General features: G+C 34.4%; 1 protein-coding gene across 1 annotated transcript in view; it reads right to left on the reverse strand.

The window, feature by feature from the left end:
* Window positions 1-25,618, reverse strand: part of LRP1B (LDL receptor related protein 1B) — a gene marked incomplete at both ends in the record, with an annotated part of 1,860,945 nt that overhangs the window by 284,278 nt on the left and 1,551,049 nt on the right. The window contains 2 exons of the mRNA XM_079710778.1: window positions 397-522; window positions 1,151-1,343. Coding sequence (XP_079566904.1) covers window positions 397-522; window positions 1,151-1,343 — 319 coding nt within the window. The remainder of the gene's footprint in view (window positions 1-396; window positions 523-1,150; window positions 1,344-25,618) is intronic.

Below are 25,618 nucleotides of genomic sequence, written 5' to 3' on the forward strand. Positions count from 1 at the left end.
GATGGCCTGTGAATGGGTTTACTACAAAGCTACTAAGCTACTGCCTATATACTGCTTTATTTCAGCTTTAATTAATTTCGCTATTGACTGAATACTCAAAGTCATAAACACAAGTTTTCAGATGATCATTGCTTGCAGGTATTTCTCTAGCTAATCCAACATCTTCCAGCCCAGAATCAGGGGGACACAACATTTGTCACTGTTTGGGTTATCATTACCTATCACAGGGTGCTATAGGTAGAATGGTAAACTGAGTTCTTTTTAGAATGGAGAGATAAGACAACCAGGCCTCTAATACTGGAAGAGAGTACAACTTCATAAATATACTCAAACAATTTCAAGGTCCATGTGTGCCATTTTGAGCAGTTATATCACATTTCAATTCTCTTTACTTACTCACACATCTGTTGTCATTCAGCAATATTCGATCCCCCCTGCAGGAACAGTTCACTCTTCCGTTAGGAGTTAAAAGGCACAGGTCATGGCAACCTCCATTCAGTAATGCACATGGAGAAAGTTCACCTGCAATGAACAGGTTTTACTGGTGACATTTTATATTGAATTCCTAGTCTATGTTAATATAGATTAACAGTAAACTGTTAGCCTCAATTTCTCAAAAATATCTCATGAACAAGGAAGATTTGGGATTTTTAAACAAATCTAAATATTCCAAGAGATAAGAACACTAAAAATATGTAAAAATCTTTACATTTTCTAACATATTTGTCATTCAACGCACTAGTACCTCTAGAAACCACATGCATACTGCAGACTGCAATTTTGTAGGTATTCCAGTGATTAAAAAAATTTTAAGGCCGGATGCAAAGTTTGTTTATCAACAAGTATTATTTTCTTGGAAACGATTTGAATGCTCAAAAATATGAGGAGTGAGCAAGTATGAAATAGAAATCCAGAAGCAAATAATTAAAAATGAATTGTTCCTCTGGTGATAAATTAAGAACTACAAAATTTTCCATAAAACTTTCAGATAATTTCAATATATTAGATAGTCAAAGCCTGAACACTAGCCCCAGAAACAGTAAGAAAACAAAATCCAACTAAGTATTACTTAAAAACATAAATACGTTTTTTGAGAGATTATATAATTGAGAAATATATTTGTAACTTACAAATAAATATTGTAACTTACAGCTATTGGTGTCATTGGCAACAGCTATGATACCCATTGGTTGATGTGGAATATCAGAACGAAGAATTTTTGTATCTCCTCCTGTGTACTTGTTGGAACGCAGGATAGCTCTTCTTCCCCAGTCTGACCAGAAGATATAATTGTCATACACAGCCAAACTGAGAAAAGTCCCTGGCCCAGATTTGACAATCACCTGGAATAAAGTAAAATATCATATTTTTTAAAATGAAAATATCCACATCTGTTTTTGCTCAAAAGAAAAAAGAGAGATTAAAATTATTTCTGATTATTGAAATAATCAGATAAAAATACATTTCACTAAATGTATTATCATAATGTGTTTATAGTTTATTTTAAATGTCTTAACCATCCTTAGTTTTTGCAATGTTTACTTAATATTTTGCAGTATATTTCTATTTAATAATCATTCAGTTTGCTTAAGCAGTTGTGTCTTTTTAGCATTATAAACCAAAATCATCATGACAACAATATGAGACTATTAGTACTAAACATTTATTTATCATTATTAAGAAATCTTTAGATATACAGTAAACACTCACTAAGCTCTCAGGACTATATACAGAATATAAAGTTCAACCGATCCAGGTTATTCCTTTAGGAAGCTTACAACATGAATAAGTTAACCAGATATACATGTATTGGCAATAAAAGTTTAAAAGCAAAGACCAAAAAGTTTCACTCAGACCAAGATGAAGTAAAAGGGTGTAGATTTTCCTTCTCAATAAAACAACTAAAAAATATATATATACACACACACACACACACACACACACATATATATATATATATATATATATATATAAATAAAAAAGGAGGCTTTTCAATACATTGGATATCAGGTAAGGAAGGACAGTGATTCCTGAGTAACAGGAAATAAACCAAGTGAGTCCCATAACCTCCACAGTTTATAGCCTGAGACAGATTCCAGGTAGCAAAACAGTGCAAAGAAACCCAACAGAGTCCAGGGAACCCAGGGAACTCTCTGAGTGGATATAGCTGAGAGTTACGGGAGGGTAATATGGTTAGCTCTCACAAGGCAGTGTTGGAGAGGAGAAGGCAACAGAGAGAGAACTCTGGATATCTGCACAGGGTCCTCCTGGAGTATTAAGCACATGCCTATGTATGTGAGACAGTTACTGCAAGCTGGTGAAAGAGTCATGCAAAAGGATTAGAGAGAAGAGTTTCCAAAATTTATGTGGGTCCAAGAATCACACTTGTTAACGCCAACCAGACTTAAAATCTTTCTAATTCATGGGACTCTGAGTAGAGTACTTGGAAGGGTCTTGGCTCAGCAGTGGGGAATAATTAACCCTAAACTCTGTTCTACTCCAGTCTCTCAAACCTTAACAGCAAATCCTGAAAGGATCAAACTCTTTCCAGGTAGCTTAACTGTTTCCCAAAAGAAAGCTCAAGAATTTTAATGGTAATATGCAAAATTTTACCACTAAACTACTATGGAAAAAAAGATGAAAAGTCGCAAATCAGTGACCTCAGCTTCCACCTTAAGAAAGTAGAAGAGAAAAGGGTTAAATCCAAAATAAAGGAAAACAAAATAAAAATTGGAAGAGAAAGCAAGGAAGTAGAAAACAGGAAAAAATCAGAGGAAAATCAATGAAACTAAAAGATGGCTCTTTGATATCAATAAAATGGAAAACACATATGATGAAGTGAGTTTTATCCAAGGAATACAGAGTTATTTAATATTTTTAAATCCTATCAGTATAACACGCAAAGTAAGAAAACTCATATGAAGATCTCAGTAGAGAGAATTTATTGGTTGGATCTAATATGCATTCCTGATAGAAACTCAGACTAAAAATATGAATAGAAATAAAGCTAGGAATGAGACAGGAATAATCATTCTTACTACTTCTACCCAACATTGTCCTAGAATTTCTAGCCAGTATAATTAGGCAAGAAAACAAAAATAAAAAGCATTCAGATTGGGGGTCAAAGTCTGATCGATCACCTAGGCCTGCCTTCACCAAGAATCTTGTTAGGTCAGTTTAGTGCATTTGGGGAAGATGTTTCACTTTTTTTTTTAACTTTAGTTTGCTCCTCTTAAAGATGGTGCTGATTAAAATCCTCCCTTACCTCTGATATTTCCTCTTAGTAATCGTCCATCCACTCACAGCCCATTCACTCCCTGGCTATAAATTTCTACTTTTCCTTGTATTTAGAGTTGACCTCAATCCCTCTCCTCTACTGCAAAACCCCACTGCAGTTGTCTCTATATCTATCCTGATAGTCCTGAATAAAGTCTGCTTTATCATTTTAACAGGAGTCATGGATATTTTTTCCTTAACACATTCAATGTAATACTACTGAGAAAAAAAAAAAGGATGAATTACTGATGTATGTAACACTGTGGATAAATTTCAAAATAATTATGCTGAGTGAAAGAAGCCAGACAAAAGGGAGTACAGGTATATGATACCTTTCATATAAACTTCTAAAAATGCAAACTAATCTGTAGTGACAAAAAAAAAAAACAGTGTTTCCTCTGGGCAGAGTGGGAAGCAGTAGGGTGGAAAAAGAAGGATTAAAAAGGGAAATGAAGAAATGTGTTGGGGTCATTGATATGCTCATTATCTTGATGTGATAGTGGACTCACAGATAATATGGGTGTTTGAGTGTGTGTGTGTGTGTGTGTGTGTGTGTGTGTGTGAAGACTTTTAAACTTTAAATATTTACATTTTAGTGCATGTCAATCAGATCTAAATAATTTTTTTAATAAAGGCCAAAAATTTCTTTAAAATATTTTCAAAAGTAACATTAAGTAAGTATATGGGACTGCAACCACATTTGGAAGGACAGGATACATCAGAAAATAGATGTTTTTATTGTCTAGTCATTTTACTTTGCTTTTGCTTCTAAATCTAATCCATAGGTGACCTATCCGAATAGTTCCTCTGAACTCTTTAGCAAATTAGTGAATGAACAGAGGGATGGTTTAAATGTGAGCACACCCTTGTTAGTTGAATGAAATGCTCAGATTTCTAGAAGAGAGAAACTAACATGAGTTTTCTCTTGTAGCAAAGAGATGAGACATAATTTTAGGAATCTAACAGTAAACATATAAAAGAAGAGAGGAGAAAAAGGACCTTAAGCCTTAGAGAAGCGAAGAAATCTACAAGAATTTGCCTCTAAGGCAGCAAAAACTTCAACGAACAGCTTTAAAGGCATTGATGTAGTTTATTTTATTTTGTTTGGTTTCATTTAGAAGAAAGCTTTGCCTCCCTACTGTAGACAAATTACATGAATAGAGACGTCATGGCATACCTAGAATAAAGAAATGGGCTTTTTGCCTTATCAACATCCTAATCAGGAGGGCTTGATAATCAACATCCAATTCAGAACTACAGAATTTACTCAGTTATCTCCATTTTAGAAACCACTGTGGTATAATGGGAAGGGCTCAGGAGGCCTACATTCAAGTGGCAGCATGGTCATTCTTGAGCAGAGTAGATTTGGGGAAGCATGTTTCACTTTTTTTTTTGATTTTAGTTTGCTCATCTTTAAGATGGGGCTGATTAAAACCTGCTTCAACAACTTCACAGGGCTGTTGTAAGGATATATATAGAAATATTTTGAACATCTTATATTTATATATATCCATATGTATATATACATATGTTTGTATTTATTTAATTTAGCTGTCAGAGATAAGTTTGATATTAACTTTTGTGATTTTGGCCTCCAGATCTGTTATAAAATAATTATTTTTGTATAAAAATCAAATTTAGAAACCTCAATAGTAATATTTTTATAGAAATAAATCAATTTGATTATTTGCCTTGGAATATTAAATATGCCAAGCAGAGACCTAGCTAGATTACTTTTCCCTGTAATCAGAAAAAATAAATAAAAAAGGAATTTTCACAGGAATGATGATTGCATGAGAATGGTCACGAAGAAACAAATATTTGGAAAATACCCTTCCTGGTGCCACATGTTGCCTTCTTAGGAATTAATACATTCCAGGATTAAATAATTTACTGACTACTAAAACTGATGTGGTTTGGAGAAAACAGATAATCTTGGGAATATGGTAGTTTAAAAAAAAAAGTCCCCTCTCTTTACTCCATCCTATATCAAATTCTAAATTATTATGAGGTAATTAGCAATGTCATCTTCCTGATTTCCCAAATTTTTCCTCATTCATTCTGAATTAACTGGTAATTACCCTCTTATAAAAACAATTACTTCATTTTTATTCTGAATATATAAGTAATTTCTGTTCTATAGAGCAATATTTCTCAAGTTTTAATGTCCATCTTCAACCTCTTTAAAGAGGGGAAAAGATGTCTTTCTTGATCTGTAATACATTAGAACATCTTATATTACAGAGGGACAAGATCATTCTTCCATATGTTCTCCTGTGCTTAGAACAATTTTACTAATCTAAGTGCAGGTCATGTTGCTGTATAATAGTGTTTTTCACCTAACCTCCACCCTTCCAAACACACACACACACACACACACACACACACACACACACACACTGGAGCATGGGGAAAACTAATGCTAAAATGCACTTTTCTGCCCTACTGGAAATCTGAAAAGATGGTTGATATTTAGTAAGTGTACGAGTTTAATATTCCTCATTTGTATTTCTTTGGAAATAACAAGTTATTCCCTAGTCAATATTTCATGAGTATAAAAGATCACCTGTAACAATGTTATGGACTGAATGTTTGTGTCTCCCCAAAAGTCATATGTTGAAATCTTAACCCACCATGTGATACTTGTAGGTGGAACATTTGGGAGCTAATTAAGTTTAGATGAGGTCATGACGGTGAGGTCCCTGTGATGGGATTAGTGTCCTTATATGAAGAGGAATAGATCTCTCTTGTTCTCCTTCATGTGAGGATACGCAGCAAGAAAGGAGCTGCTGCAAGCCAGAAAGAGGTCTGTCACTTGAGCCCAAACATGCTGGCATGCTGATCTCAGATTTCTCAGCCTGGAACCCTGAGAAATAAATGTCTATTGTTTAAACCACCCAGTCTATGGTATTTCGTTAGAGCAGTCGGAGCTGATTAAGACAGTTTTACTTTTTCCTTTTAGAAGAGCCAGGCTTTAAGATTTATATCTGCTTTAAATTTCAGTAACTATTCTTTTGAATCAACATAATAAAGATTGCTTGTTAAGAAAATAACTTCTATACTGTGCTTTCTGGGAAGATTTTCCTGAGAAAAGGAAGGATGAATAGGCGATAGTATGGGAAAGAGAAGGAAAAGCTTTTGGCAGAGGGAATACATGGTGCAAAAGGCAAGAGGAAGGGGGAACATGAAATGCTGGGAAAAGGAGCAAAGGTTAAGTCAGTATTATTAACACTCAGACATCTGGGGAGAGGATCCCATGATGAGTCTGGTGAGAAAGGCCAGAAGGGCAAATATGTAGGACCTTCCTTCCTATAGGCCAAGGTTGTGAGTCTGAGTTCTGTTCTGAAAGTAATGGTAAATTTAAAAAAAAATTTTAAGCACTTTAAGGTCATTATTCGTTCGTAAAGATTATTTTGCCTCTGGTGTAGAGATTAGATCAGATAAGAAAAAAAGAGTTTCAGGGACACCAGTTAAGATCAACTGCATTTTTTCCAGACAAAGGATAACACTTATGATATTTTGAGCAAGAAAGGTGAAGAATACAAATATTAGGAGAGTATTTACAAACTAAGGACTCTCTATTTCCCTTTCTACCAGAACCCACAAGGGTTTTCGTCACTCATTCATTCAATCAATCGTCATTTTACCATTGTTTTAGTAAACAATAAGAGCTAACACTTCATGAATGCTTACAACATACAGGATGCGTATGTATCATACCAAATTTAATCTCACTCTACCCTATATGGTAGATACTATTCCAATCCAACTTTTATTGATGAGGATTGAAGCTTATCAAGCTTATGTAATCAGCCCTAGGTCACAGATTTACTCAATGATTTGAGGCTATTTCAGACCCAAAGCAACTAAGATCTGAATTAAATTTTATATATAAAATTCGCCTTGGTTAAAGAGACAGGAGAAACTCTTTGATATTAGCAGATGTGTATGTGCTGTCCTTATTATTAAATCTATGCTCCTTCAAGTTAGGAATAGTAGTAATCCCTTTGATCCCCTTTTCTATTCAGTATATTTTATGTGAACAAAATAGACATTCAGTAAACTTTGCTAAATCACTAAGAATGAAAAATAAATTGTTAGTTAAACATAAATAAAAATAGTTGTTTTTTTATGGATAAGGAATAGTTATTCTTATGACAATGAAAGTTTTTCTATGTTGTTACCAAAAGTCATTTGGTATATAGCAACTTTTATAAATTTTAATACTGATTGAACTTAGTAGTTTACTTCTTTACTTCTGCTGACACACAGAAAAGGGAAAAAAGCAACATTAAACTCAGTCTATAATTATGCATGTTACTTTCATAGGGTACAATAGGTTCCACTAAGAATTGAGCTGAAGGGGCTTCCCTGGTGGCACAGTGGTTGAGACTCCACCTGCCGATGCAGGGGACACGGGTTCGTGCCCCGGTCCGGGAAGATCCCACATGCCGCGGAGCGGCTAGGCCCGTGAGCCATGGCCGCTGAGCCTGCGCGTCCGGAGCCTGTGCTCCGCAACGGGAGAGGCCACAACAGTGAGAGGCCCGCGTACCGCAAAAAAAAAAAAAAAAAAAAAGAAAGAATTGAGCTGACTTTAGACATTTCACTGGTTAGAGTTCAGTGTGGAAAAGAGAAGTGAAATCCACTAAATTACACTTTCTCATCTCCGTATTAAACATTTTTATCATAATTTCATAAATACTGTACCTTGCAAGCCTAATCAGCATCTTTATTTACAATGCAAAAGCTTTGTCCTCGTAAATTACACTCTACCATGTTATGTGGTAATAATATACCATTATGGCATAATTTTTAGGCACTTTAACCTTGAACCTATAAATAGGCTCATGGTTCAAAATAGTCATGTTCATTCAGAGAATGCATTTCTTGACAAAGTCACGTAATCTCACATGTGTCCTCATAGATGGACAATTAAATTGGTAATCCACAACTTCAACTTCAATTGACTTGAAGTTATGTGTCAGGGAATTTAGTCACTAAACATATGCCTTTCCTATCTTGAAACTTCACCTGGTGCTTTATTGGTAGAAGCGTGGCAACTAATCAAGGAATAAAAACATTCAGTTTTATAAGCCAGACCATATTTCCAACACCCAGATGCTAAATGTTAAACCAAACAATTTAAAAGCCAAGTAAACAGGAAGCTTCCCAAACACCCCAGCTGATTGCCTCACTGACAAGATCATAAATGATCATTATGAGAAATGACAACTTGGCCCCTGCCATGGCCAGGCATGACAAAGTGTTACAGATTGCAGAGAAACAATTGCAGTTGCTTTAGCCTGGGAGAGAATGGTGATGTGGTAAATCAGCAACTTAAAACTGAGAAATATTTAACTTAAGAATAGATGGCTATATTTAACTTGCCTGAGTGAGTTTGCAGAACAAATATAAAATATCTAAATGTCATTAGTGTCCAACCAAATTTGAAAAGAACATTCACAGCAATCATCTAAAAGACTGCCTATTGTGTGAGAGGAGTTACCAGCCTTTGTTAGAGAGGCAGAACCTTCTGAGAGAGATTAGAGAATGAATTACTTTGATTTCACACTCTCTCTTTCTGATCTCTCTGCTGATCACACTCAACCAAAGGCCAGAGGACAAGGAAGCCATTTGACCACACAGGTAAACCTTCAGGGGGAAGAGAACATGGAGGAGGATGGAGAAAATATCTGTAGATATGCATTAGAGAAGTAGTAGAAAGAACCCTATTCTGAGACTCATTATTTTTCTGTGGATAGCTTTTTGGCTTCTTGGGACTCAAACTCTTAATCTGTAAAATAGGATAGTAAAAGGTAATGACTCAGCTCCTTTCCCAAAGAAAGAGGATGGATAATATATTCCCTTAGGTCACACAGAAAACTAATGAGAAGAAAAACTGTGATATTCCTGAAGTGTTATAGCCACTCCTGAATCGAATTTGAGCAAGTTTCTAACATTATGATTGTCTTGGCTTCACATTTGATTATAGTTATTAAAGTTATAGCTTATCCAAAATTCTGATTTAGATATATTTAGACAGTTTGAGATTCATAAGCTGATTTGTATCAATAAAGAGTAAACGTTAAAAAAAAAAAACGAAATATATTTTTCAGTTAGTTCCTTCTGCTTTGAATTCCTTCCAAAACCATTCATTGTGAGACCCAATTCAAGGGTGACTTCCTTTGGGAACCCCTTCCCAGCTGCCCAAAGCAAAATGTCTTCTTCTTTTGCATATCCAGACAGTTTCTATACACATTCATTATAACACTCATCAGAGGATATCATAAGAGCTTGTTTTTCCATAAATAGATTTCTATCCATAGACAAATACAACAGAACATATTTAACATTCAATGATTTTTTTTAACATTTATTTATTTTATTTATTTATTTTTGGCTGTGTTGGGTCTTCATTGCTGCACATGGTCTCTCTCTAGCTGCGGGAGCAGGGGCCACTCCTTGCTGAGGTGCACAGGCCTCCCACTGCGGCGGCCTCTCCCGTTACAGAGTACGGGCTCTAGGCACGCGGGCTTCAACAGTTGTGGCCCACGGGCTCAGTAGCTGTGGCCCACGGGCTCCAGAGTGCAGGATCAGTAGCTGTGGTGCACGGGCTTAGTTGCTCCGCAGCATGTGGGATCCTCCCGGACCAGGGCACAAACCCGTGTCCCCTGCATTGGCAGGGACTCCCAACCACTGCGCCACCAGGGAAGGCTTCAATGATTATTTATTGATCAAATCAATAAATAAATGAGCGATTAAAAAACCATTTCCCCCTGTGTGTTTATTTCTTGCCCTGTGTTTGTGGTTATTTCTTTCCCTTCTTTTTTTTAATGTACATTTATATGAACTTAGAACTCAACTTTGTACTTTATTTGCTTATGTACAGAAAAATAAACTTTTTTCTTTATAAAATTGTATTACCAACATTTATGTTTTACTGAAGAATGGTAAGCATAATCTCAGGATCACATTCATGCCTTTAATAAATATTTCAATACTGTTACTCTCTAGGTCATTGTCTAAATACAACCCTCCTTTTTAATATTTTAGTAGAAAAAGTGAAGAGCTAGTCAAAGTAATATATTAAGTCAAAACCTCCTATGTCCAAGCCATACTGAATTACCAGTCTTCACTTTTTAAATTAGGATTTACTGAATATCAAACAAAAATTAAATATTACTTTAAATGCTACATTGTAAGAAGTTAAAAAATTGTCCTGCATGAAAGGATGACTGTTTGTATGCATGAATATTTGTTTTTCAGTGTATGTGATTATGTGAATACAACTGTCAAGGGAAAGGCCAGAAACAGATTAACTTAACTCTTACTACATTTAAAAAGAAAAGTTAGCCTAGGACTATGAGCCTGGACTCTGGAGTTAGAATATTTGCAATCATGTCTAGCACGTCCTCTTATTGTGTGACTTGGGCTTATTATTTCACTTCTCCGGGTCTCTCCTTCCTCATCTTTAAAATGACAAAAGCAGAATTAATATTTATCATAGAATTTCAGAAAATGTTAAATGATGTTCAGAAAATACTTAGCATGATTACATAGTAAGATTTTCATAAATGTTAGCTATAATTATTTTTGCATGAATGCAATAGGATTTAAATAGGTTTGTAAAGTGGGTTTAGAATCTTAAATACACTTTGAGTTTTATTCTTATTTTTTTAAATGTTGCAAACTATTCTAAAATAAACTTTTAGAATAGATTTCCATTTGTAAATTTAATGCTTTTGCAACTTCTGAGATTACCATGTCATTAAACCTATGCTTAGAGGTAAAATTAATGTCTGCTTTGGCAAAATTCTTGAGTTCTGTTTCATTTTTTTCTCCCATGTCATCTGGAAAGTTCTACTAAGGGTTACAAATATTATTATGCCTACCTATTAATTTTGAGGTAAAATTGAAAAGCAGTGGTTTTAATTAAGTCAGTCATATGACATGGACACTGGCCATCTTGAAACTCCTATCACCTTCAGTATTAGAACTGCAAGTGATGGAGTTACACTGAGCAGGTGCAAGATTTACAATTCTGGAAATAAAAGATTTTTGTTTGCTGTGTATGTAGGGAGAGGGATGTTCATGCTGTTCTGAACATTCTTATGATTACTAGTCAAAACAAACAAAACAAAAAACCAAACTTCATTTGATTTGTTAAATATCGCTCTGACAAGTGACAAAAGATTTGTGATGGAAGGTTATATCCAAAATGTTTACTTAACCATTTTATTTATATTTATTTTTTTTATTTTTTATTTTTTATGTATTTTTATTTATATAATATAAAAATAATTAAAAATTGTATATATAAAAATTTATATAATATAAAAATTATATATTTATATAATATAAAAATATAAAAATATATAAAATCATAATATAATATAAAATATTATTATATTATTCATATGCTGTACCTTTTTTTTTATTAGTTTCTGCTTTATAACAAAGTGAATCAGTCATACATATACATCTGTTCCCACGTCCCTTCCCTCTTGCGTCTCCCTCCCTCCCACCCTCCCTATCCCACCGCTCCAGGCAGTCACAAAGCACCGAGCTGATCTCCCTGTGCTATGCGGCTGCTTCCCACTATCTATCTACCTTACGTTTGGTACTGTATATATGCCCATGCCTCTCTTTCACTTTGTCACACATATGCTATACCTTTTAAATGTTACACACATAGCCACAGGCTACTCCAGGGTCACTTTAATAAATATGGACATATTTATAAATGTATATATAATGATGGGAAGGTGAGTTATTAAAATGCATTTGAATTTTCATAAATATGTGGCAATATCATCCTTAAATTCTTCTTGATTAATCAAATTAAAAGACATACTTTAAGAAAAAAACTAAAACTCAGTAAAAACTACTGTAGGATCTAGCTGCATGACTTTGTATACTTTCATATACACACCTTCCTTAATTATGCATATTGTTTTCTATTTCAATCAAATTCACTAGAGTATAATTTACATACAAAGTGAATTCAACTTATTTTTAACAATCACAATAATTATGCACATACTCCTTCCCACCTCCAACTTCCAACCTCACATCTTTTTCCTTAGAAGCAAACATCAGTTTCTTGAGTGATATTTTTTCTAATGCTGTTTATTTTTAGAATTGCAAAAAGTCTTGCACAGTTGTTAAATCTGAATTCCTATAATCCCTCAAATTGAGAAATATGCTTTAAAAATGTGTCCCAATAAAATTCATTTTATTCAATAGGAGGCTATTAGATGAAGCAGAAATTCAAAACCAAAATTTAAAAATAATACAAATGTAAAAACAAAGTGAGTAAATGTAACAACCTTCTTACATCTGGAGGTCAGTGTGCCTGTTAATCTTTTTCAAGATCCTCCAAAGTCGTTGAAATGGTATATAGTGCCTTATATGACCTGGTGCCCAGTTACCTCTCTGGAATCATCAGCTACTAATCTCTTCCATGCTCACTTTTTCTCTCTGTTCTGGCCACAATGGCCTCCTGATTATGTCTCACATATACCAAGCACACGAAGTCTTCACATTGGCTGTTCTCTATGCCTGAGAGACTCTCTCTCCAAAATATCCATATGGCCACCTAGCTCATCCCTTCAAGAATTAGCTCAAACAACACTTTTTCAATGAGGGAGGTTTATCTTGACTTTCCAACTACAACCTGTATTCCTCTACTATGTCACATTCAATTCCTTTATGCTACTCTACTTTGTACTTATTAGGTTTACTGCTTATTATCTGTCTTCTCCTGCTGTAACATAAGCTTCCTGACAGTGGGTATCTTTACCTGTTTTGTTCACTGATGAATGTTAAGCACTTAGATCAGCATCTGGCACATACTAGACACTCAATGATATCTGTTGAATGAAAGAATGAATTGGTTGGCCTTCAGGGAAATGCAAATCAAAACCAGAGTGAGATATTACCTCAAACCTATTCAGATTTTTATAAACAAAAGACAATAACAATTCTTGGCAAGGATGTAGAGAAATGAACCCTCATACACTAGTTTTGATAATATAAAATGGTGCAACCACTTTAGAAAGCAGTCTAACAATACTATAAATTGTTAAACATAGTTTTACAAAACACAGTCTAACAATACCATAAATTGTTAAACATAGTTGCTATGTGATATATCAAGTCCACTATTGGTATAGAGAAATGAAAATGTGCACATGAATATTCATAAATATTCACTGCAACACTATTCATAACAGCCAAAAAGTAGAAATAACCCAAACGTCCAGCAACAGATGAATGATTAATGGATAAATAAAATGTGGTACATCCATACAATGGAATATTCTTCAGCAATGAAAAGAAATGAAGTACTGATGCATGCTATAACATTAATGAACCTTGAAAATGTTATGCTAAGTAAAAGGAGCTAATCACAAAGGACCACATATTGTATTCTATATATAGTAGATATCCAGAATAGACAAATCTATAGAGACAGTAAGTGGATTCATGGTTGCCTAGGAATGGGAGGATGGGGATCATAGATTGATGGCTAAGGGATACATAAGCAAATGTTAAAATTCAAAGACTATTTATTTCCACCAGCTACTTATTAACTTCATAAGGGAAAAAAAAGTAACTTTAAAGTGAAGATGTCTGTCACTTTAACCAAGTGATCAAACCAAGTGATGATAAAGAAAACATCACCATTAATAAGACATATCAATATGATGTTCATCTTGATATAATACTATAGAAAGGGGACAATATCACCATTACTGTTTCTCTCCCAAAAATTTTAACCAGAATTTAGCCATAAAGAAATATCAGATAAATAAAAATTGAGGGATATTCTAAGGAAAACAGAATAGTACCCATCAAAAGTATTTTCTTAAAAAGCCAAACTAAAACTAGGGCAATGTCTCAGATTAAAGGCAAATAAGGAAACATAACAACCAATTGCCATGTGTATTCCAGGATTGGAACCCGGTTTAGAAAATAGACTTTAGTACTACATCTGAAGAAATGTGCAAAAGACCTGTATATCAATTAATAGTTTTATATCAATCATAATTGTGTTATGGTAATAATTTTATTATTGGTGAAGTGTGTAAGGGAACTCTATATTATTTTTTAATTTTGTGTAAGTCTGAAATTATTTCAAAAATAAAAAGTTAAAATAATTACATAATAGTATGAAATACTTGAAATATATTTAACAAAATATGTACAAGACCTGTACACTGAAAACTGACAAACATTAATGAGAGAATTAAAGAAGACCTAAATAAGTCAAAATATATCATACATATCAATCACAAGATTCATTACTATTAAGATATCAATTCTCCCATAATTTATCTATAAGTACAGTGAAATCCCAATCAAAATCCCAGCAAGGGCATTGGTTGAAAAATCTCAAACTGATTCTAATATTTATATGGAAATGAAAGGAACCCAAAATAGCCTATTCATTATATTTACATCATTTTTGACAAAAATACAAAGTTAATTCCATGAGGAAAGTGTGGCCTTTTTAAGAAACCAAGTTGGCATAATGGATATATACATGTATGTGAGTGTGTATGTACAAAAAGGAAAGAAAGAAGGAAGGAAGGAAGGAGGGAAGGAGGGAGAGAGGGAGGGAGGAAGACCTCCAGGCCCAGATCATTCCAATGGTGAATTCTCTCACAGAGTCATGAAAGAAAAAACACCTATACAAACGTCCTCAGAAAATAAAGGAGGAAGAAACACTTTTCAGCTCATTTCATGAGACTAGAATAACCCTACACCTAAATCTAACAAAAACAACACAAGAAGAAAAAAAAAATTACAGATCAATATTTCTTATGGAGACCAATGAAAATATTTTAAACAGAAAAAAAGTAGTAACTCAAATGTAACTTCATGTTAAAACAACTATACATGATGATCAAGTATGGTTCTTCTCACAAATGCCAGGTTGCTTTCATATTCAAAAAGTAATTAATATGTAATTTGACAAAAATCAACACCCATTCATGATAAAACAATTAGCAAGTTAGAAATAGAAGGTAATTTCCTCAAACTGATTAAGGATATCAATGAACAACTTACAAGGCATCTTAATACTTAGTGGTGAAAATCTGAATTGCTTCCCCTTAAGTTATAAAACTTCTAGAAGAAAACAGAGCAAAATCATTTTGATCTTGAGATGGGCAAGCATTTCTTAGATAAATGCAAAAGCGTGAACCATAAAAGAAATAATGATAAATTCAAATCATTCATAATTAAAACATTTTTCCCTTCAAATACATGATTAAAAAAAGAAAAAGGCAAACCACAGACTAGGAGAAAATATACACATTGAATTTATCAGGCAAAGTGCTTGAATCCAAAGTAAATTTTTAAACCCAGGGCTTCATAAGATGGCAAAAAATCCAAATACATAAAAATCAGTAAAAAATGATTTTACTATTTACAACTATTTCACAAAGAAAATAGACATGTGTCTAGTAACCACATGAAAAGAGGCTCAACATTATTAGTACAGGAAAATGCAAATTAAAACCACAAAGAGACACTAATATTCACTCCAATATTGGTGAGACTAGAACTCTCATATAATGCTTGCAGTACAGTAAGATGATACAATCACTTTGGAAAACTCTAACTATTTCTTAAAAATTAAACATGTACCTATCAGATGCCCCAGACAGTAAAAATGCATGAGGAAAAATTGTGGAGTAATAGAAATGTGCTATATAGCTTTTTTTTTTTTTTGGTCGTGCTATATATCTTGATTGTGATGGTAATTATATGATCCTATACATTTATCAAAAGTTATCAAACTGTATACTTATATTTAGTGACTTTATCTCATGTAAATTAAAACTCAATTAGATTCTATTGATTCTCCAAAAAAACTGCGAACATTTTGACTGGGTAATTTGATGAATTAAAGAAGTATTATTCGTAAGATACAATAAGGTTATTTTGTTTATAAAAACTAAAAAACAAAATATAATTTCCTATCATTTAGGGTTACATACTAAAATACAGATAGAATATTTTAATGGCTAAGATTTGGTTCAAAATCATCCATAGACTAGAAGTGAGGGGGTGGGGTATTTAAGAAATAAAACTTTCATACATCAAGAATTATTGAAGCTAGGTGACTGATCTGTGGAATACACTATACTATCACCTCTACTTCTTGTAGCCTTTTGAGAATTGTTATTTTAAAAAGTAAAATAAAATAAATAAAAATGTAAGTGAAGTAACTTAAATTTGTGTTATCTTTATAACTATCCCATAAGATAAGATGGTATCTATTTTTTTTTTTTTTTTTTTTTCCGGTACGCGGGCCTCTCACTGCTGTGGCCTCTCCCGTTGCGGAGCACAGGCTCCGGACGCGCAGGCTCAGCGGCCATGGCTCATGGGCCCAGCCGCTCCGCGGCATGTGGGATCTTCCCAGACCGGGGCATGAACCCGTGTCCCCTGCATCGGCAGGTGGACTCTCAACCACTGCGCCAGCAGGGAAGCCCCCAAGATGGTATCTATTTTTAACACCGGCAAATTTCAAAGCGTTTAAGTGATTTCTTAAAGGTTAAACACCAAGTAAGTTCCAAAATCAAGTTCAGAATACAAAGTATCCTATATCCAATCCATGACTCCCTAAATATTACACACACACACACACACACAGATGTAAGATGACAGATGGAGGATAATAAAGACTCCAAAGATAATTATCAAGGGAATAGGTGGAGTGGTCTTAGAGGCCGTTAATAGTGAAGGATTCCATGAAATAAAACTCATTTTTTTCTATTGTATTCAGCTATTACTTAAAGAGGTCAAGCTATGTAAATACTTTTTCCTTCTGTCTGTCATGATCATTTTTTTTTTTTTTTTTTTTTTTTTTTGTGGTACGCGGGCCTCTCACTGTTGTGGCCTCTCCCGTTGCGGAGCACAGGCTCCGGATGCGCAGGCTCAGCAGCCATGGCTCACGGGCCCAGCCGCTCCGCGGCATATGGGATCCTCCCAGACCGGGGCACGAACCCGTATCCCCTGCATCGGCAGGCGGACTCTCAACCACTGCGCCACCAGGGAGGCCCTGTCATGATCATTTTTTAAAGTTGTCCAATGAAATATTATTTTAGAAGGCAAAACTAATCTGAAAAGCAGCACTGTAATGGAATGTTTTTATTAAAAAGATTTAATGAGAAGATTGATTCATCATGCCTGCATTTTACAGGACTTTCAGTGGTGTTTTAATATTAAGAGTGGTGCTTTCCTTCTTGAGTGTATCTGGAACTACGTTCAAAACAAAACATTCAGTTTGAAACTATTGTGACCACTTGTCATATCTGAATCCAGGGCAAAGGTCTCTTAAATCACAGTACATGCTTCGCCCATAATTTATCAAAAAACAGAAAGAGTGAGAAAGATGAATGGATTGAACTGGACAGCCCAAAGCCTGTGGTCTGTTGTTTTTGATGCACTAGTAACAATATGGTGCTTCTTCATTAGTAATAAAAGTGTAAAACTTTGGAGGAAAGAGGAGTGGACAGGACACCAATAGAGAGAAGCCTGTTTTGGATGTCATACGAAATAATTTGCTTTTCAGAGTCAGTAACATAGGGTTAACTCATTCTGTATTCATTAAAGAGCATTATATTCAAAGAATAAGCAAATTTAAAGCATGGCTGGACTTGGGTAATAAAGCTTTGGGTAGATGAACATAATACCACATTACAACATAAACTCTTCTTATATCCTTTGATTCTTATGAATTAAGATTTTCTATTGTACCAATTTGTAATGAGCCTAAACCATTCAAAGTTTTCCCCAAACTTTTGTTGTAACCTGGGAACAAATTAGTAATCCTTCAGCAATATATATCGTCTTACACATGAAGCATGCTAGACTGTTAAGAGAGATTTTCTGTTAGAATTTCATACCATTTTAATCAAATAAATAATACAAATGTTATTTCCAAATGTTATAGGAGGAATTTTCAGACACATTATCAAGTTCGTTTTCTATACCACTGTGTATGAAATTCAAAGCGCAAACACTAAAAATATGAATACTCATGTAGTCGGTATAATGATTTGTATTCCATGCTAGGAGCAAAAAAACTCAGTGAAAACTGCTTCATGTTCACTACTAAGAGATCTTGCTGACCTACAAAATACCTAACTCCTACAGCATAAAAATTAAGATATTTTTATTCTAGTCATCAATGGCTCTTCTTCAAACAGTAAAATTTTTGATGATGGAAATATAAATACATGCAGAATCACAGGTATTTCTTCCCATACATATACTTAAATTAAAAATAGAAAGCAGACCAAAACATAGATTCTTATCACATTCTTTTAATTTAATTTTTTATTTAATTTTTATTGGAATACAGTTGATTTAAAATGTTGTGTTAGTTTCTGCTTACAGCAAAGTGAATTAGCTATACATATACATATATCCACTCTTTTTTAGATTCTTTTTCCATATAGGTCATTACAGAGTATTGAGAAGAGTTCCCTGTGCTATACAGCAGGTCCTTATTAGTTATCTGTTTTATATATAGTCGTGTGTATATGTCAATCCCAATCTCCCAATTTATCCCCCCCCTTTCCCCCCCTGGTAACCATAAGCCAAAACATAGATTCTGAGAGTCTTCTTTGTCATGCAAGATCAGAAGGAATATCTCAAATGGAAGCTGGACTGCAATGTAGGAAAGCTCGAAGTTTGATCTAACTTAAAACTAGTAATAGTAAATGTTTCAGAAACTGCTATCCTGAAAGATCTAGTCATATATTTTTAAAAGTGCATATTTCAAGAAACATTGGTGTAATTTGATGCAATATAAAATGATAGTATTACTCTATGATTAGTGTGTTTTAATTTTCAGAGGAACAACTAAGGCACCAAGAAGAGAACAGTTTTTTTTTTTCACCCCAGATTCTAAGTGACATAAAAGTAGCCAGAAAAATATGGCAAACATACTCCATTTCCTTCTAATTCTTTGTTGTGTATATGCATATTCAATTATCTTTTATATACAAATTTAATTGTTTTATATGTATCATTTTTAATTGAAATTTTTAATAACTATAGTATGACCCACAGCATAATTTAAGCCATGTGATAGTAAAATACCTGAAAATGAAGATTTAACAAACTTCTAAATAAAAATTATAAAAACTGCTAGATTCTGGTTCTGTTCCAGATAGGATACTTTTAGATTTAATGAAGGTCACTCCATAGACGAAAGGGTAGAGAATAAGAGGCCAATCTCCCAATCCTGGAAAGTTGTCTTTTAGAAGACAAAAGACAACAGAATCTACATGAAGCCACTAAATCAACAGCTTCCAAGTCAGTGCATTGTTGAAAGGCTTTCGGAATAACCAGTTACTGCTATTAAAATGATTACCCAATTGACTAGTTCTCACTCCTGTGATTTTTCAAGCAGGCATTTCAACCCAGAGGCTTTTGGGCTAACAAATTCTCACACTTGGAAGTATTTTGCCTAAGGACAGATTAGAGTGAAAATAATTACTTAAGATGCACATTTTAAATAGCTTTACTACTAATGCCTCTTATGGCCTATAAATGAGATCTTTTATAATAGAAAAGAAGAAAAATGTGGGGATGAAGGGAATGATTTCCATTTTTTTGTAGTTAATTTAAAATTCAATGCTTTACTCTCTCTACATGTTACTATGTATTTATCTACTTTTCAAACTGACACTCTGCATCTACTTCCCTGTAATTGATTTAATTAAGGATTTAAAAATATATATAACATTTAAATATTCTATGAAATGCCATGCTCTGTTCTCATTCAACATTATTGCTCAAGTCATTGTTTGTTTATTTTCGTGTCATTTCCCATGCTTAAGCTATTCAATAGACTCATATTAAAGATAAATGTTTGGAGACACCGTTTGTAAAGGCAGCCCTCATATATCCTCAACATGCTTTTGCACTTTGGTTAGTTATTGAAACCTTATTTGGTAATTTCTATAAGCTAGTAGCAGCATTTTGACCACTGTACTCAATATGGTATAAATGGTATGAACACCTGCACAAAGTTATAGTTTCTCCATTTGCTCAAAAAAACCAAAACAAAAAGACCCCCATAGCCTAGTATGAGAGGGTGTCAATGAGTTATGAATAAGTTCTGTGTAAATGAAGGCAATGTAATCAGCTCCCTTGTACCAGGCAGGTATTATGTTTTTCCACAAGGATTCATTTTAGTTAATTTAAGTTGAATCATTAAGCATTACAATTTGGCAGCACAGAAAGATGACAAAAAATAAGCATTTACAATTGTTCAAGGACATGCTCTGAACTGTTCAGTATATAAATCACCTCTTGGCATTCGTGTTAGGTAATAAAACTTTCTCCCTTTAACTGAATTTGGATAACTAACTGGTGGCTTTAGTATCACCCAAATGTTAATACCAATCGTAAGTCATTGGAAAAAGTCATTAAATAAGCAATATTTCTCAATGGATACATTTTGAGGCATTAGATGTGGACATAATAAAAAGGAAACATTCAGTACTCTTAGAAAAATTTAGATGGTAGCTTGTATATAAAAAAAATAGAACTTTCTCTAAATACTTCTGGCAAATTATCATGTTGACACTTTCTAACTTAACCTTCAGCTTTTCACTTTAGCCCTGATGCTTAGCTATGGATGGACAAGTCCTATATTTGGCCCTGAGATACTTTTATAACATAGAACATTGCTTATTCTGTAATGAAGTAAAGGAAAGTTCTAAACTATATAGATTCTGAGGAGTATAGGTATGAATTAGCTCTACAGCTATGAGCAAATTTTGAATCTCTGACATGAGAGGACTTGTTTGGAAAATATCTAAGAGATCTTCTAGCTCTAGCAGCTATATTATCCAAACTAAATTCTAACTCTTTTTAGACAGACATAGAGCCTTATGATGTCTTCCTGATTTCTCAGACATGAGCAGTCCATATAGACATGATTAATTTAAGTAAATTAACATGTTGTTGTGTATGTTGTATTATTGATTCATGTAAAGTTTGTTTTCCAAAAGATTAACTGCATTTATGTTAACCATGCTATGATATCTCATATTTAAGTACACCTTACTTTTAGTTCCAAGTATTTCATAATTGATTACTTTCAATATTCTGTGTGCATTTCATTAAGAAAGCAAGGGAAAGAGTAAAGGAAAAGGATTTTAGCCCAAGGAAAAGGCTAAAAAGAATCGAAGAGTCTGTTTGGCATAGGAAGGGGACTTTAAGGGAAGCATCACAAGATGAACAAGGCTCTTGATCATGGTACTCTTGATCCTTTGAAATGATGTCTCTCTGCTAAACCAACAGTAAGTGAAAACTTCTGTTTTAAGTCCCCATATTTTTGATGCTGCTGGTGTCCCAGGGAAATGCTTCCAGGACTTAAAAGCTTCTGGGCCCATGTCTGTGTTTACTTGAGCGTTTGTACTAATTGCTGTAGCTGAGATGCTTGGGGCACAACTTCTAACTCTATACTTTGTTCCCCAAAACAATTTCACTGTAAGTTTTGCAGAGAATACATTGACTCCCAAGCTTTCTTTCCTACTTTTTTGCTTGCTTTGTGAAAATATGAGTCAGAGAAAGGACACAAGAAAGCCAACTAACACAACTGCTAGTAATGCAAGCCAACCCAAAAATGTTATAAGAAGGAAGTATTCTATTTCCAGATGGTGGTTACTCATACTTTTATGAGTACAAATTCACAAAATGTAACCATGCCATCAAAACATACAAGACTGGGCTTCCCTGGTGGTGCAGTGGTTGAGAATCTGCCTGCTAATGCAGGGGACACGGGTTCGAGCCCTGGTCTGGGAGGATCCCACATGCCGTGGAGCAGCTAGGCCCATGAGCCACAACTACTGAGCCTGCGTGTCTGGAGCCTCTGCTCCGCAACAACAGAGGCCACGATAGTGAGAGGCCCACGCACCGCGATGAAGAGTGGCCCCCGCTTGCCACAACTAGAGAAAGCCCTCGCATAGAAACGAAGACGCAACACAGCAAAAATAAATTAATTAATTAATAAACTCCTACCCCCAACATTAAAAAAAAAAAAAAAAAACACAAGACTGTCAGAATCCAATCATTCTTGAGGTCACATTTTCAAAACAATTTTATCACCATTTATATTCTAAGATGAACTTCTAAGAGCATCCATTTGCTAATAAATACTCTTTCTACTTCCTGCCCCAAAATTCCCCAGGGAAGAATTAGTTAACACTCATATCACACTATCCCTGGTTATTGTTTAGTTCAATGGTTTGTGACTTTTTTCATTATAATATTGTAGGGGAGCAAAATTTGTCACCCCAAAATGCCTCTTTGGCATGTGAATTATTTTGAGCTGAAAACACTCAACGTCCAAAAGACTCAGGAAAATTCTTTGACCTTCCCCTTAACTGTCTAAAGAAGGCAGACAGAAGACCTGTTCCAGGAAGGGAGCTATCACCATAGATAATGATAGTATGAACCAGATGTGTAGACAGGGAAGGACCTAGCAAATTCTGTTAAAATTCCTCTGTTTCTTATTGTCTCTGCATGGCTCAGCAAACATTTGTTTACCAAACATTTGCTTTTCCATCTCCAGGTCAATTGCCTTCCACCCCTTTAAATTCTCAAACCACTACCCCCCAACATCCTTTTTTTGTCTTTAGCTGAAAATGATATTTAAGATGAGGGTTTCAGCCATTTTAGCAAGTTAATTTTCCTGGGTCTCTCAAATGTATACATGTCATTAAACGTTTGTTTGATTTTCTCCTTTAAATCTGTCTCAGGTCAATTTAATTCTTAGACCAGCCAGAAGAATGTAGAAGGGTAGAAGAGAATTTCTTCCTCCTAGACAATATCATCACCCTAAACGTGGTCTATACCTGAAGGGAATGACTGCGGTTTAGCCCAGTTCAGTTTTAGACTGATACTTACTTCAATAGTTTAACCTCAGTTATACTATTTACTCATCTTATTCTTTTGCTTCCCAAAATAAGTACATTGAAGCCTCTCTTTCCTTTCTTACAGGAGTCTATTAGTTTGTTTGCTTTTTCTAGACTACATAGTCTCCCCAATTTATTAACTCAGGATATTTTATTTCTTTTAATTAAACTTATTGCATTTCTCTTCTTCGATGTAAAAGTTTTCTGTTTTGAATAATATGTCTTTGCAATTAGTATTGAATGGACAAAAGATGTCACACACATTGCCACACAAGTGTAGTTCCATGTTCCATCCTACTCAGCCTGTGATTAACAGAGATTTGCTGCTGAAAAAAATAGAGGTTTCTTGAGATAGCAATTTTGAAAACTGAGCAGAGTACACTGCTGTAAGAAATCAGATGCTCTTGGCATTGACCCATTTGCTCAAATATTTGAACTAGTTTAAATTTCCAGTGCTGTCTCTCAAGGTAATGAGCCTTGTAATGTCATGTTTTTGTAACATTCCTGTGATGACACCTTTTATTCGTGTTGCATAACCTTGTCCAATATAGACTTTAGGATTTGCTAAGTCCACATCTACTTGATTCATTTTATTCCTTATTTTCAAGATTTTAATCCAAATGATTTCTTATCCTTCAAATTTTTAGTCATTTGTATTAGCAGAAAAAAACTATGCGGTTGAACATAATTATATCCATTTTAAAAATCTTAAATACATAAAATGTTAATAGATAAATAAACATGATTAACTATTTTATAAGGATGATTTTAACCTTCTATAATCTTACTCAAAATAAATGTTTAAAAATTTAATCATAAAAAAATTTCTTCATCAATAAGAAAAATAATGACTTTAAACTTTATAATAAAAATTGGAGAGTCATGACAGCTCAAATGTTCATGATGAATATTTCTAACCTCTTAACTTGATCTTTGAAAATTACCAGTGAACAATAATTTTGGTGATTAAAACAAAAAAATGAACAAGTTTTAGAGACTGTATTGTTATGGAGGAAAACACAAGTTGACCGAGTGTAATTATGCGGTTTAAATTTTTCTCTCTCCAAAGACGTCTATTCTATCACGGCCAAGATCCTCACAGTTCTTCACTTTCATTCTCATCTACAAAGCCACAATTCTTCAGGTGAGGGTGGATGAGTTTAATCAGTTCTAATACAACTAATGTGTTGATGCTAGTCGTTCAACATAGTATCATGCAAAGTACTATGTGAGATTGACAAGAGAAATGAATATTGAATAGGAAAATACATTACTTTATTGCTCTCCTCTTTCACTCTTCCTCCAGTTACCCAGGCCTCCTCTTACTCACCAGCTATAATACCTCCTCAAGGTCTTTGCATTTATAGTCCTCTCTGCCCAGAATGAGTTTCCACCAAATACCCCTTGGCTAGCTAGCTCTCTTTATTCTCAGTGAAATCTTCCCCAATCACTCTCTCGAATAATCAACGTCTTTTTCCCAAGATGATTTTTTTAAAGTATTTATCACTGCCTAATTTACCATACATTTATGTAATTACCTTGCTTAATGTCTGCCTTCCCACTAGAATATAATCTCTTATAAGGGCAGAGAATTTTGTCTGTTTTGTTCACTGCTCTACTTTGACAAGAGAACGGACTGGGGGGGGGGGGGTGTTGAGTTTGATAGGGCCAAAGACACAAAGAAAAGAAGGAAGGGGAGAGGGAGGAAAGGCAAAGGAGAGCTTAAACTCTTGAAAGTGGATAAGAAAACTGCATAATATGACTTTGAGGGAAAATAAAACTTCCTTGGATTTCTCGGTGCTCCTGCAGAAAGCCTCCTGAGACACAGAAATGTATACAATATAAACACAGAGAATGTTTGCTTTCACTTTCCCTAGGAACACTGTACTTTTCACGTTCCATGAAAATTAAATTAGTAGCTGTTTTTCTAGCTAATTTATGTGATCTGAAAGGGTAATACAATTTATTTCTCCAAGAGGGCCAAATGGCAGCCCAACCAAGGCCCTGCATTAAGCCACAAGGTACAAGAAAGACTTGGCCACTATCCCTAAATGCCAAAAGGGACAAATCCCAACATTTTGCCACATTTCTGGGCTTTAAAAGTTGGAGACTCTTAGGCACTTGAAAATATGTATTTACACTTCAAAAGGTTAGGGTGAGATACCAGGAACATTTCCATTCAGTCTCAAAGGAGTAAAATTTTTGTTTTTCCCCTCACTCTTGTTGGGAGGGAAAGGAGATGGCTCTCTCTGTGCTATTTATAAATGAACAAAATGCATTGCTCTCCATTCTTCGTTTATGGGATGTAACTTGCCACCCACTTTGAAAGATTTTTATCAGCTCTCATTGTTTTGCTGCTAGTCTAGACGTTAAGGACCAATTCTTTATTT

This window comes from Hyperoodon ampullatus, assembly GCF_949752795.1.
Source record: "Hyperoodon ampullatus genome assembly, chromosome: 8".
Classification (NCBI taxonomy): Eukaryota; Metazoa; Chordata; class Mammalia; order Artiodactyla; family Ziphiidae; genus Hyperoodon; species Hyperoodon ampullatus.